Source organism: Microtus oregoni, unplaced genomic scaffold (assembly GCF_018167655.1).
Source record: "Microtus oregoni isolate MIOR12 unplaced genomic scaffold, Mior012 000004F_ref0000308, whole genome shotgun sequence".
Lineage (NCBI taxonomy): Eukaryota > Metazoa > Chordata > Mammalia > Rodentia > Cricetidae > Microtus > Microtus oregoni.
In genome coordinates this window covers 20,684,016-20,700,222 of record NW_024543063.1, presented here as the reverse complement: position 1 = coordinate 20,700,222, position 16,207 = coordinate 20,684,016, and the positions used below count along the sequence as shown (strand labels likewise).

Here is a 16,207-nt window from a genome sequence, read left to right as displayed (position 1 = left end):
AAAATAACACACTTTACCTCTTGGTGTTTGTTTTTCTTTCTCAGTTATTATGTAGCTGAAAATTCAATCACTTTTTACCCCAAACTTGCTTCAATAGCATGCAGAGGAAGATATTGGCAGTGTCTCTAAAAAGTGTGATTTCTCACATAGTGCTGGCTTCTGTGATGGGGAAAACACAGTATTTTACCCTTTCCTTCCATCATTTCTAAGGAAATTCATGTCTTCTCTACTAAGAAGTATTTTGCACATAAAGCTGTCTTGCTGACAGCCAATAAAATCCTGTTTCTACAACATTTGCTGTGAAAAGACAATTTGTCATGAGTATGAGTTCCCTTTGCCTGATAACATGCCTTCATATGATTTGTTCTTTGGCATTGCTAGAAATATGGGCTTTATCATGACATCATGTGCTGGCTGCAGATTATCTTCTGACCAGGTGAAGTGTCTGATTTATTGCCACCAGAGAGTCAGCATGCTTTTCTCTAGCTACTCTCACAACGAAGAGAAAGCCTATACAAAGATGAAGTTGACTGTAGAATAGCTAATTGCCACATTGGACAATTATTTATTATATAGGCACAGATGACAGATCTGAAGTCAAATCCAAGTGAAGCCATCTTTCCAGATATTCCAACTCTTTCTCATGTAGAAAGAGATTTTGAGAAATAAATGGAAATGGTTGGCTAAGTTCAAATGTTCAAAACAGCGAACTCCTCCAAAAATAACAGATTTGAGAAAGGAGTACGTGACATGTGGCCCTGGCTTGAACAGAAGACCCATGAATGGTTGAGTCCAACTACACCATTTTAGTACCTCTGTTTCCTTCTAGTGACCAACATTTAAAATTACCTTCTACCTAATTCAGAGTGATAGGTATAAGATCAGCCAGTGAAAACACACTTGGAAATATATTTCCTACACTTAAATGCCAAGAGAGGGCTCATCTTTACTGTAATAGCCAAAAGATAAGATCACAGAGATTCTGACAAATGGTGCCTTGTGTTTGATTGATTGGCTTGAATATATGAGGTCATAATAACTTAAATCAAGATAACAATTTGGGCCAAAAACACACTTGATTTCAATTATGATTTTATCTTAAAACATTTTCATCACTCATATGTCTGTTCTGTATTGATTGCTGGGCTTGAATTATAGGTCTACATAGCTGGTAAAATACAGCAACAGCACCCATTTAAGCTATTTAAGATCTCTCTGTGGTATCCTATATTTGTGACTTCGCCTTTGTCACCTCTTACTTATACAAGCATAACTTACAATTTCAGTAAGCATTTTATATATACAGTATTCCCACTGATTGTTCACATACACACATACACACACACTCACACAGCACATGCTCCCACTTACCATTTTCCTTATTCTTTCAGGATTATAATTGGACATCAAAATATACATTAATTATAAAACATTAAAAAATTATGTTATAACATTTCAAACTCTCTTCAAGGAACTTTTACTGATAAAGAATTACTAGAACTTTTTTTATCAATATAGGTTACAAAAATTCCTTAACTTCTGTTATATTTGGTTTTATTGAGCAGCATGGAGCTATTGCTGTCAATACCCTTACAAGAAAAACTGCTATGATAATAACTTCAAACACACTTTTTCCTCTCAGAAATATAATACTAAATTGATTGTTAATGAAGAACCACATACTGTCAATTTTAGGAAGCATAAATATTAATTTAAATATACAAAATATATGTGATAGTTTCCTTTTTATTTATTCGTGGCAATATTTATTTTCAACTAACAAGTTACTTTTAAAGATATATGCTATTTTTCTTAAATTAAACTTCTTAACTAAAAGTTTACTACCACATAAAGTTGAGTCCACCCTACTCTTTCTCCCCTGCATTTTCTTTACTTCCATAAAACAAAATAAAATAAAATAAAATAAAAAAGTGGTCATAACTCTTTGGTCGTGGTGTCATAATCAGTAAGAATGGGTGCGATAGTTATGAACAGAAGATTATGACCCAAAATGTAATAACTAGCTTAAAATGATTGGCAAGAAATACTTTTCCATGAATGGACTTAAATTTTGAGGAAGGTTGGCGTGGAGTATACTAAAACTTGGAAATTGCTATACTGAATGTTCATTTTCAACTTCTTGTGGGAGAATCATGCCCATGAAATGTTACTTAAAAGTATCATGTCTACCGTGCCTCTGCTCCTATTTCCTTGAAAACAGCTGAGCTCTTAAGGTTTTGTTTTTTTTTGTTCCTTCAATTGTCACAGTGAACCCTGGTCTCCTCCAATCAGATCAATGCTGCAAGGACACACACCCCTAAAAGTAATTTCTGAAAGTAAGTTTGCTGCAGGAATGTCCTAATATATGTTACAGCCTTCCACTGTAGTCTGACTAAGTGCAAACACCAGGATATGAAACAAATCCTTAGGAAGTCACTGTAGCAAAGATTGTCCACATCAGGGTAACATGGATGTGCAGACTAATATCATACTTTCGTTCATTTCTCATCAATCCCCTACAAACATAGAAAGCAGCAGACAAGCTTTACAAACGTAATATTCAACTTCTGTATTGCTAGCACCAGATCACATATGATGTGCTTAAATAGGACATATACCTGTGAGCTCTTCCACAGAAGCCAAATGTGGGCAGGAGGACAAAGACATTCTAAATGCAAAAAAATTAATAAGAAAAGGCATCCGGGGGCTACATATAAAAGAGATAACAAACCAGTTAATACCAAATTATATCATCTAGTAAACTTTTCTGTTATTTCTCCAACTTAAATATGTATAAGGAATATTTCAGGTGTCACCCATAAACTAGCAAAATATTTACAGTTTAATATTTTCTGGATTCAAAACAATCCACCATAAGAGAGTGTGCCTTAATTGCAAGGACAAACACATTTTTATCTTGGACTTGCCACAGTACCCGCAGATTCCTGTGGTATTCCACATCAACAGAGAATATATGTGACAATTAATTTCACACGACCAAGTCAACCTCCCTTGTATTAAGCAATGTGGAGCTCATGCCCGTACACACTCATATGGCAGTATCCCAGAATACCGTTTGCTGTTTAGAATAGGGTGGAGGGCTGTACTTCTTTGTTCCCGCATTCTTCTTCCAGCTGGGCAGGATGGGCATGCTATCCTGTTTGCAAAGGCCCTTTTCCGTTTTCTGTCTAGCCTTTATTTCTTTGCACAAGCAACGCTTTTTCTCAATCATCTCAAGCATTGTATGGTCTCCATGAAACCACTGCATGCATGCCACCTAGCAAAAAAGAAACAGTGAATACAGAAGAAAAAGATGGAATGAAAGTGTATCTTTTGCACTGGGCTATACCTGATAAGAAAACTGTCAGCTATTTCTACACCCACTTTTGAAAAAGTTTAAAGGCAAACAAAGCAAAAATGAAAGCACAGTTGCTATAAGTAAACATCCCACTTAAATTGGCAAATGTCATGACAAGATTTAGTAACAGTTTGGAAATAAATGCTTCCCAAGTACCCCAGTAGGGTCAATTTCACGGCAGGCCAAGGAAAGGTGTTTATTTTCGAGCCTGATGACCTGCGTTAATTCCCTGGACCACACCCAGTAGGAGAGAACCAGTTCCCATCAGCAGTCCTCTGATCTCCATAATCTTTGGTTTGTGCTCCCCCTCCTCCATCTCCCCCACAGTATCACACACAATAAACAAACAAACAAATAAATAAATAAATAATAAATGTTTTTTTAAAGACCACAACACATAAACAAAGTAACTTTATTTTGTAAACAATTTTCCAAATATTTACCAATTTTTAGATTGGTTCTATTGTGTTTTGTTCCCAATATATCTACATTAAATATAAAAACTATTTTTCAGTGATATATTTTAAAGTTGCTAAGAACCATTTTCATTCTTGAAATATGTTTTGAATGCTTCAGTTTGTTTCTAAACAGAATAGAGTACCACATGTTTGTTGAATAATTCCACCTGCTGAAGTGACTCTGGATGTACATGCTAAGTGTTGGTGGATGCCCAAATATCCTTCTGTTGAGTTATTTTTACTGTAGTTCTTGGTATGCCAACAAACATATGAGATCACTGCCCTCTACAAACATGCTGATAATACTCTTAATTATTTTTCTAAAAAAAAAAACTTAGAGAAGACAGTTCATCAAGTCAGTTAAGAAAGAAAGATCAGTATGTAGGATGAACATACAATGATACATATATTGCTAGACAGATGCACACTAATATATGTGTTGCATATGTACATATACATAATATATGTATTGTGTCTATTGATATTTTTTGAACCGACTTTGCCACAGAAAGTTAGCAATGAGATAAGCCCATCCCTAATCCAAACAAAGAAGACTACATTTAATTGTTTAAGCAAATATCCCCTCTGATGGAAAGATTAAAATAAACCAAATTAAGTCACCAAATATAGCATTATGGCTTTTGGATAATATTTCAAACAAATCCGTATCTAATTTTAATTTTATAGCTGAGTCATCATTGTAGTGGTTAATGACTTAATCCACTTCTTTCTTGAAAGAATGCTGTTTAAATTAAACACAGTTATTACCATGGTCCAGTACATGAAGTCTCAAGGGACAATATTTTCTGTCCAATGAAAAAGAGCTAGGTGGTTGGAGATCATACAACTCCATAAGACTGGAAAGTTGCCATTTGAAAGATTGCTTTGTAAAACACATTTACACATATATGTAGCCTAATATATAGGATATTCTTATGTGGAATTTGCTATCAATCACCTGACAAAATGAATGACTGTATTATAGAGTATGGTTTCTGTGGGAAGATAAATCTCTTTCATATTTATAATTTAAATAGGACATGCTTAGGCTCATGTTTAAATTCTCACATTAAAACCCAGTGCTACTGCTATGGACATTTAAATATTAAGATCTTTCCCCCCAAGTGGTTTTAAACATTATTTTTTACACTGAGATAATGATGTTAGAAAATTGTGTCGTATTAGAGACACAAGTTGGATACTTATCACTTTCATGAACTATGTAAAAATACTATCTAAAAGCTATTAACCAATTTTTATTTTGTTTTCTTTAGTCATAAAATATCTATATCCTGTTAAAAGACAGCATCAAAATACCATTCCATTTCTCCCTATGGATGAAACAGCTTTGGAGATAGAGTGTTAAAATTAATTTAAGATAAGCCCACCAAAACATTCTTCTAGTTTAGTTAAGTGACCTTGTTTATTATATACAATCCAAATATATTTGTTATATACACAGACAAAATAGTATATATATATATATATTATATGATGATAATTACATACTAAGAACTAATTATAAAGCAGCTGTTTTATAATTATGTTCAATTATAATTGTTCAATTATGAATATACAGCTTTGGGGCAACAATATTTTTATTAACATGACTCAATAGAGATGATATTCTTTGTATATTAAGTTCATGGAATGAAATCAGTGAAATCTCCCATCACGGAGATAAATGGAAATGATCACCTCTGTGTGTGAGCCACACAGTAACAATGTCATGGTGCAATGGAGAGAGATGCTGGAGGTCATATCTCATGGAGAAATCTGGTTCTCCGTACTCGACCTTAGTTCCCTACCCAAATTCTTCTGTTGAAATAGTAAACTTTCCTTCTGCTCCTGATTTGGACTTTGAGATTTCTGTCCGGTGTTCCAATGTGGGTCTCTGTCTCTGTCTCCTTTCATCACCTGATGAAGGTTAATATTCAGGAGGATGCCTGTATGTTTTTCTTTGGGTTCTCGTTATTTAGCTTCTCTAGGATCACTAATTATAGGCTCAATGTCCTTTGTTTATGAACATAGCAGACAATGAGGACTACTGAGAACTCAAGAACAATGGCAATGGGTTTTTGATCCTACTACACGTACTAGCTTTGTGGGAGCCTAGGCAGTTTGCATGTTCACCTTACTAGACCTGGATGGAAGTGGGTGGTCCTTGGACTTCCCACAGGTCAGGGAACCCTGATTGCTCTTTGGGCTGATGAGGGAGGGGGACTTGATTGGGGGAGGGGGAGAGAAATGGGAGGCGGTGGCGGGGAAGAGACAGAAATCTTTAATAAATAAATAAATTTAAAAAAAGAAGAAATCCTAACCTTTAACTTGACGGACTTAAATATAAGAGCTTGGCAACAAGTAGGAGAAGTTAATTCCTGAGTGGGACTTACCAAAGAGGCTCAAGATAGCTTTCTCCTTTAGACACAATGAGAAATAAGCAGACACAAGCTAGCAGAGAGAACTTCTAGTAAGTTCCATGGATGCACCCTGGTGTTGATCCTTCCAACCCTTAGAGCTGTGAGAAATACTTTACTTTGTGTATAAATGACTGCGTTTGTGGAATTTTGTTTTACTTTTCCTATAGAAGCCAAAACAGGCGAGGCATATGGCAAATTCAATGGTCTGTGGGTGTTCAATATCTGTGAATGCCATTGCTAGCATGTACCATTGCATCGATAAACCTGGGCACCCGAGCCTTCCATCTCTCTCTGCCAAGCCCTCAAAGCAATTGAAAAAAGCATCAGTTAAACCTCATGTGAGAGACAGTTTACAAAATACCACAGCAGTACTCCTGACACCCTGTCAAGGTCATACAAAAGAAAGAAAGCCCCCCTAGAAACACCTGCTGTCTACACAAGGCTGAAGAGACTCTCTGACTAACCATAATTACTGTGCATTTTTTTAGAAGGAAATAGGAAGCAGAAAAGACAGAAAAATGCTAAGGAAAACAGAACAAAGGGCAGCCTTTACCTGATTATAATCTCTCAATGCTGATGCAGTAGTTGAGCTAAATAAATTACAATGCTACAAGTTGAATACCATGTGGGAGACAATGAGTATGCTTCACAGGTTGTCTTTACATCTAAAATTTACAGGTTTTTGTTTAAAGGGAAAGGTTGTCTTTTCTGACGCTAGTTTTAACTATACTCCCTCCCCTCCAAGAGCACATGAAAACAAGAAAATTTAAATTACTTGCTTAGGACTTTTCTCTTTGTGAAATTGAGAAGCAATGTATCTCTGAACTTCCGTGTGCATTATAAAGTAGTATGTAGTTCCCCAAAACATGCACGAATATAGCATATAACATGTATGTACTTGGCATATACAGAACTTAATAACAATTAGTCAGTTCCATTTACATTATTTTTGGCAGGTTGTAGGGAACATAGAATTATTTCCTTTCACTAAGGAATCATTTCACCTTTTTACCACACTAGTTTTTTGTTGTTTTGTGTTTCGTTTTGTTTTTGGAAAGTAAAATTAAGTACTTTCTTAAAATGAATATATTTTTGTGAAATAGCAAACAGCAACACTGTAAAATAATAATTCTCTTATTATACATTTTAAATTTTCCCAAATGCGTAACATAGAAAACTGAAACAGAATTACACTGTAATAAACATTTTGGAGCAATTCAACATTAAATAAATGGTGTAGAAGGTCCTTCTGTATTTGTGTTGCTTTCATTGGTTATTAAAGAAACTGCCTTAGCCTAGTTGATAGGGAGAAACTTAGATAGGTAGAGTAGACAGAACAGAATTCTGGGATGAAGAGCAGAGTCAGGCAGCCGCCATGAATTTCCTGCCTGAGACAAAGGTAGGTTATAATCTCGCCAGTAAGCCACAAACACTAGGTGATACACAGATTTAACAGAAATGGGTTGATCAAGATGTGAGAGTTATCCAATAAGAGGCTAGAGCAAATGGGCCAGTCAGTGATTTAATTAATACAATTTCTGTGTGGTTATTTGGGTATAAGCTAGCTGGGCTGCGGGATGCAGCCCGCCACTCCTTACAACAAATAAATGAGAAATAAAATTGATATAAATTATCTTTACTTAAATGGCCTCACTAACTAGCATGGAATAGTTATCAAATACTCGGGAGACAGATGCAATGTTCAGGAAATGCCATCATAGCTTTTAAATAGAGTTCTACATTTAGTATAGACTTGTATATAACACCTAGTTTCTGAAACAGTAGACACCAACCTGTTTTCATACAGCCACTGAGAACATTTTTAATAAATATCTTTGGGTTTTTAAACAAAACACAAATGGAAAATATTCAACAGCACATGAAAATTATAAAATAAAATGACAGTATATATGTCAAGATTTTTAGCACAAAAACATGATTATCTACTATTCTACCATCTATAGAGTGGGGTCACTGTCAGAGAGTTTGTGGCTCACCACGCATACACTATTTGTAATATGGTCATGTGTAGAAATAAAAGATCATCCTAAAAAGGAAAAATGTGACAAATTGATACAATAATAAATAATCACTGTAGTATGAGGAAATCTTAAAAGACCAAGTAAATGTTAAGCTAGACCTGTAGAAATGTAGAGAGAAATGATTGACAAATGAATTAAACAGAAGAAAACCAGTGAAATGCCCACATTCCTTTATTGCTGTGGTTGGTTACTGGGATCAGATCAAAGGAAGTTTGTTCTCTGGTCAGAGCTTTCCCTAAAGATTCTTTTGACTTAGGAAATGATTAGTTGACCCTTAAAATAAGCATGTATTAGAGTTGTCCAGTAGAGGATGGAAAACAGTGCCCATAGTGGTGTTATAATATTGGTTGTGAAAGCCTTGATTCAGACTAACTTACAGTGGTTTTTATATGAATTGGACCCATCCAATAAACCAGAAATGATGAGAACCAGACTGGAAATTACAATGGAGAACTTATTAGGGTGTGTTTGCTGCACATTTTACTGTCATATCCTTATAAAGAAAAGCAGAGTGTTGGCATTATAAAGTAGCTGGATTTAGACTCTGTATCCATGATGAATGCTAGGTGAGTCGATTCTTCTACTTTTGCAACCAACTACCTCTAATGTGTCACTCTGGTGACAACCTCAAAACAAACACACTGATAACCTTTCCCTCAATCTTAGTCAATTATTTTTCATGTCTACTTGTCCAAATATCATTTGGAAGGATGTGCTCAACCTTATAAAGAATAGACAATAACAGAAACCCTCAATAAAACTTGAAATTAACAATAACACAGAGCCCAAGGGTTGCAATCTTCTGAACTTCTCCGTCTATTCACAGGTAAGACTGCTTTATTTCATCGTTAATGAAACACAAGTCCTTCCAACATCAGAATAAAAAATGAAAATTTATCTATATATCTTCTATAAAGTAACATGCTTTGGAATAATAGAGAGGTAACCCAACTTCCTTGGGTTTTATGCTAAATATTTGAAAACTATAGTTAACTTAAAACACCTGACTCTTTAGTTGCTTCATGAATATGATACAGTTTTCAAAAATATTAATCTGGGATGGGAGAGATGGCTCATTGGTTAAGCTCATCGGTTAAGAACACTTGCAGCTCTTATGGAGAACCCAGGTTCAGTTCTCAGTACACGCATGGTGGCTCATCATTGTCTAGAACTCTAGTTCCAGGGCATCGACTATTTTCTTCTGACATCCACAAGCACCACTCAGACATCTGGTGCCGACACATACGTGCAATAAAAATATTCATATACACAGCATAAATAAATTCTTTTATAAGTATAAATCCTAAGACACGAAGGTGACTATAAACTAATGGATTTCATTTTAACTTCTTGAAGGCCACAGTGAAGCTATCTGCATTGATATCATAAGCAGGAAGTCCTAAGACAAGGAGACTCAATACTTCCCTTTGATATGCCTTCATCAGTGCTGCACCGATATACGTGTTGCTTTCTAGCTTGAATAATTATAAGAACGAAAGATGAAATAGAAAGAGTTCTAGCGTTTAGAGTATGCTTTTTATTGGTGATATTTTTCATTTTTAAAATAAATTTTCCTAAGATAGAGTCTTACAGTGTATCCCAGGCTATCCTGGTAATTTCCATGTGGCCTAGACTGACTTTGAACTCCAGTCCTCCTTTCTCAGCCTCTTAGTGCTAGAATTACAGGCATGTATCACCAAGTCTGGTTCTTTTTACTTTATTTTGTTGTTCTGAGATGCTAGGAACTGAACCTGGGTTTCACACATAGCAGTCAACCTGTTTTTACAGTTTGCCTACACAATTTGGTTTTTGTGGGACCCCTAACAGCCAGAGTGGGAGTGTTTCTAACTCGTTTGCCAGCTCATGGGACATTTTTCCTACTACGGGATTGCCTCGTTCAGCCTTGATATGAGGGTTTATGCCTAGTGGTATGTAATCTTATTATGCCATGTTCAGTTGATACCTCTGAGACGCCTGCTCGTTTCTGAAGGGGAACAATGGATCTCGGAAAGAGGGGAGGCGAGGGAAAACTGGGAGGACGGGACACATCCAAACTTTTATATGTGTGTCTCCGTGTGTATGTATGTATCTCTGGGGGTGTGTGTGTCCCTGTGTGTATCTCCCTGCGTGTGTCTGTGTATGTGAATGTAATTCTAATCTATTGACTGTGTGTTTTTTTAATTATTCCCTCATAGATCTTACTCTTTTAACAATATGTTGACTCAGAAAATACGTTTAATGAAAGAATCACTGGGCAAGTCTATACCTGAGGCATGAACTGGAATTTCATTGTTTATTCCCTACCACTAAACTTAGTTTTGATATATATCTATACTCACAAAGTGAGAACCACGCCTTCATCTCAGAGTTGTTTTACAATGTGAAATCATGGCTGCACACTAATTCCTACTTTTCTCTAATTTGACATGAATATCCACCTTGATATACGAAGTCAGATCAGCTATTAGGAGCAGAGAAGAAATATTGTATGTAAAACCAAGTGTTTTGTTTGAGTTTATATATCTGGGCTTTCATCAATTATGCAAATCTCTAAAATAAAACCAATTAATATGTAGATATTAATGACTCTCAAACTAGCATTGGAATTTTAAGCTAACAAGTGCTACATATTCTCTCTGCTCGTAAAATGAAGACATTGTCTAACCTTCAGTTTTATGATAATACTCTTTAATCAAAAATAATATTGCAAGTCACACAAAGTAGTGAAGGTTGCTTTTAACTTTCTTTCAAGCTCTCCTGGCCCAACACGAATTTCTCTTTAATAATGACTTTTTTACTTACATCAACCCCATGTGTTTGCTTTTTTATTTTCATAGCAAATGGTATAAAGTATATAAGATAAAAAAAATGACATGGCTTTTTGAAATCAGAATTTACTATATATGGGACTAGTTGTTTAAGTGTTCTATGGCAATGTTTCTTTGTAAAGCAAAAAGAGGAAGGCCTCTTGTCTGTTGAAACAATTGAATTTCTGATATTTACTACAAAGTAGATACAAATATATACATTATTATATTTTCTTTAGATCTAGATCTTTGAGTACAGGAACCTTCTTGTTAATTCTTGTATCCTTAACTTCTAGGGAAAAAGAAGTAGTATACAATAAATGCTCTCAAAATTAGTGAATGGATGAACAAATATTTAGATAGTTTATAGTGTTTCTGATTGTTTGAAGATTTTTTTTTATGAAATATTTCACTTCACTTTAAATCACTTGAATCCAACAATATCCTTAATTGTACCAAATTCTTAAATACTTTTCTTGGAGGATAGTCTTAAAGACAAATAAATGTAAATAAAATATGCTAAACGATAACTCTAAATAGCCCAGAGACAGTCTTTGAAGATACAGTATTGCTGCTCTCACTCCATATTCTGTATACAATGTACAAATAAACCATCATCCGAAGGTGGGTAACTGGATCAACTTTTGTCTGAGAAAATTGTTGCTAGTGCAATCCACCTGTGCTTGGATTTACATGCCTGTATGTGCATTCATGATTATGTATTAATATCACAAATGATTGTATTATTAAAGCTCTCTGCAGGCCATTCACTTGCTAAGTTCATGATAAACAAAATGAAAGTAGAAAGGGGGACTCTGGGAAAAAGAAGAAACATACCAACACCAGCTGGAGGAAGGGAAGTAATGGAGGATAATAATAATCAAAAACATTATGTTGTAATGAACTTCAATCCTGTGTCTAATTAATATATGGTTAAAATTAAATATAATAAAATAAAGGCATAGAAGTAGGAGTGAATAATTAATAAAATATGTACTAATTATGGCACTCAAGGAAAAGTCATAAAGTAAGTAAACTCTCCAATGCTGAAATTCTTGATTGACATAATGAGCTTATAATATTCTTCAGAAACACAAGTTGGTAAAACCTAGGTCCCTTTGATCATGTCACATTGGAGTGAAGGATTATTGCAATAATAATAATAATTCTAGCATCATCAATAATATAATGTAACAGTGTTGCAAGGGGGCCCGCTTGTTCTTCCCGACTAGCTTAACCCCAAAATAACCACATAGAAATTGTGTTAATTAAATTACTGCTTGGCCCACTATCTCCAGCCTCTTACTGGCTAACTCTCACATTTTGATTTAACCCATTTCTATTCATATGTATATCACCACGTGGCAGTGGCTTACCAGGAGAGATTGGGTATGTCTGTTTCTGGCGGCTCCCATGACATCCCCCCACTCTGTCTTTCTTCCTCCCAACACTCAGTTCTGTCTTCCCTGCCTACCTAAGTTCTACCCTATCAACTAGGCCAACGCAGTTTCTTTATTTATTAACCAATGAAAGCAACACACAAACAAAAGGACCTCCTACAACATAACAGTACCAGAAATCATTAGTTTTCTTAAACCTGTTTGGAGTAGTTGATGAGCACAGAGACTATATCCATTCCCTAAAGTATATAATTAGGCATGTCATTAGTGCTATTTTTAAATGACAATGTTAAATTTATAGTGCTTAAATTACAGAAGCCTCATATCCTTTACAGAGGATAGTATTTGGATTGGAATTCATGAACAAAGTATAGTAGACACTGGTGCCTCTTCCATTAGTATCATACTACACTATCTTGGAGCTAGTCATCATTAAAGTAACCCACAGCAGCAGCATACACATAGAGAAACACACATACAGTCTTGATGGTATTTGTGCCTTACAGTCAATGGCATGGAGAGGTGTACTAAGTTAAAGGAATCAGCTAAGCATAAGCCTGAAAAATAACAAGATTTTATAATTAAAAGTACCCTGGGGGAAGGTGAAATGTGTTGTTTCTTATTATTGTCATATTTCCATCCATTCTTTCACAATCAAGGTCATGAACAAAATTGCAGTACCAAGGCTTCCCAATGGGGACAAATACTACTGTGTCAGTACCTTGCCTTCTTTATTCTAGACTCACAATGTCCCTGTGGTTACTATTATCTAGATGAGGAAATCCAGTTAAGAAGCTCCTAAAGATCATCTGTCAGCCTGTGAAGCTGACAGATTCCACACTGGCAGTGAAGAGGTAGCAGATCCTAGCAGAGAAACTTCCCTTCCTCAGACCATTCTCTCTTCCTGCAGCTCACCACCCTTGCTGCTATCCATCAGAATGTCCTGTAAAACCTACTGTGTTTGTTGATGGACTTTAGTATCCAAAGGTTATTGAATTTTGCTCTTCGGTGCACCACCTCCAACAGCTGATGTGTTGGCATTGAAAACACTGCCTGTATTGGACACCATACTTATGAAAACCCTGCTGAAAGTAATTTTTTTCCTTATTTTCTTAGCCACATCACAATTCATTTCTCAATTTGACGTAATAAAAATAAAAGGGAATTCCCCGTGCATGTTTATGCTTCTTCAAGAAAAATCACAATTATTGGGGGATGACAGTGTCTTGACCAAATTTCATAAACTTGTTAGCTATTTGGAAATGGATTAAGAGACAACGCCCAAGAAAATAGCTTCATAAGGATAAAAGCCAGAGACTCATTTTGTATCACTATGTAGAAAACATTAATTGTGTTCAGTCATCATTTTACAAATATGTTACCAATGGACATTGAGGCTGAAGAGAGCTTTGAGAAGAAATGATGAGAAAAGTTGATGACGGGTACTAAGTTATGGTTAGGTAGGAGTTGACACTTTAACACTGCATGGTAGGGCGACTAAGGATGTGTCTGTGCACAGTATGTCTGAAAAGGCTGCAAGAATAAAGGATGTTTGGCTATGAGGAAATGGTAGATGATCTGGGAGATAGATCTATTTCTGTTGACCTAAGTAGTAAAGCATGAATTTGTATGTTGATACAACACACAATACCTGTACTGCTAATATGTACAATATGCACGCTTGATTGCTAGTTTAAAAACTAGTGTAAATATAACTTTAAAAAATAATATATTTTCTGTGCCTAGGTAGAGGGCTCAATGGCTAAGAACACTGGCTACTTTTGCAGTGTACCTGGGTTTGATTCCCAGAATGCACATGGTTGCTCAGAATGGTCTATAACGCCTGCCCCAGGGTACTGCAGGCCTCTGTTGGCTTCTGCAGGCAACAGGGACCCACAAGGGGCATGGATAGGCATAAAGTCAAAATTCCCAAACACATGAATTAAATTTATTTATTAAATAAAAACAAAGCTAAATGCTTGTTATGGCTCTGGTGTTCTATTGCATATAGACTTTTATCACTTATGGAAAAAAAATTGAAGTGCAAACCGAGAAGTGTAAATGACAGTATAAGCTTTAATGCATGTTATCTGGTGAAAGGAAATGATCAAATGTACAAGGAACAAATCCACCCAACCACGAGGGTGGGCTACACTTGGAGCTTTACACCGGAGCACAGAACACAGATACAGATTCAGGTAGTGAGCTACACTGTAAAGAGCAGAGCACTGTGCTGTTATCATAAAATGATGATATTTCAGGAGAGTCAATGTGCTATGTCATTTTCATATGTGAAGTTAGTTAACAATTTGCTGCTCTAAAGTCTGCAGGAAGTTCTGAAAACCATCTAGTCCAGGCATAGATGATGTGCCACAGGCTGTACTTATCCACAGATGCTATTACCTTAAAATGTGTATGCTTTACAGTTTGATTTGATTATATGGATTTTAAATTTTTGTCTTTGGAAAGGAAAATGACTATATTTTAAATAAAATACACTTTTCCAGTAAAGAAGACACAACAGGATTTTTGAAAACTGAACCTTACAATGACTACAGAAATAATCCCAGCTATTAATTGATTAAGCTAATTGTTTATAATAAAGAAAACCCTGAGAAATTTCCAGAATTAATTCATATGTTTTTCAGTGAGTGAGACATTTATCAGAGGAAAACTTTAAAAAGACATTCCCTGAAGGAAAGCGCAGTGTTACAAGATAAAATTCAATTACAGGAAATGTATTGATGTTTTCACTAAGGGTATTCTCTTAATCACCTACATCAGCATTAATTGAATTGCAAGTTTAATTTCATTATAAAATACTAGCTTTTGATAACAGAAGTGGGCTGGACCCCAGTAGTTGCAGGGAGAAGTCAACCTTGCTAAGCAGGTCCTTTATGTAGAGGGAGGTGTTTTGCAGACCTGCTGTTTACTAGTCCTGAAGGAGCAGACTGAGAATAGCAAGTGGACTGTGTAAGATATGCTTATTCTTACAACTTGGAATTGAGCTGTGGAGACACAATAAGCTTTTCTCCACTGAGATGTGCTGTCCATCACAGGGAGATATATGTAGGCTATGTAAAGAAAGGCAAGCAGTCGTATTCACGGTGATCTGCTCTGGAGCCAGATTCTCCGTTATACTGGTTCTGTGTGATTTGATCCACATATCTGAGCCTCAGGATAAAAGAGGCAGAAATTCTATGTTGTGGAATACATTAGGCTTCTGGTTTATATAAACTATGTAATACTGAAAAATGTTGAACCTACCCAGAAAAACAGTAATTATTTGATAGAGAGTCAAGAGAGGAGAAGAAGGTGTTTGGAGGAGCAGCAAACCAGTCATCAGGAGTCATGCTTTCCATCTTCCTGAAGAGTTAGATTTTCCCACTCAGTGGTGTTGCAAGCTCAGGGCTTGGGCCAAGTGCCAGATATGGTTTTCATTTCCTTGGTGACAAAACTTTTTGTATAGTAGAAAAATATGTGTTTTTGAATTTATCGATATGAGAGTGTGGCAAGTGCCCATTGCCTCTGTGGCAGATGTAGTTTCAAACAGCTTATTGCGGTTCATAATCCATAAGCTGTGTAAAAGAGGAGCCACTGTCCTTTCCTTCCTCTTCATCTCTTCCCTTCTCAGCTACTCCTGTGTTCCTTACTCAGTATCCCAGAGGCCATAGTCAGAGCTTCTAAAATGAGACACACACACACACCACCCTGTCTGAGAC

The 16,207-nt window shown here is 35.9% G+C and overlaps 1 protein-coding gene across 2 annotated transcripts in view; it reads right to left on the bottom strand.

Annotated features, from left to right (window-relative positions):
• Positions 1-490: 490 nt before the first annotated feature.
• The window catches only part of Nyap2 (neuronal tyrosine-phosphorylated phosphoinositide-3-kinase adaptor 2), a 248,610-nt gene continuing 232,893 nt past the window's right edge, over positions 491-16,207 (bottom strand). For both annotated transcript variants that reach the window (XM_041650503.1, XM_041650505.1), the window contains exon 8: positions 491-3,277. In XM_041650503.1, coding sequence (XP_041506437.1) covers positions 3,050-3,277 — 228 coding nt within the window. In that variant the 3' untranslated portion in view covers positions 491-3,049. The remainder of the gene's footprint in view (positions 3,278-16,207) is intronic.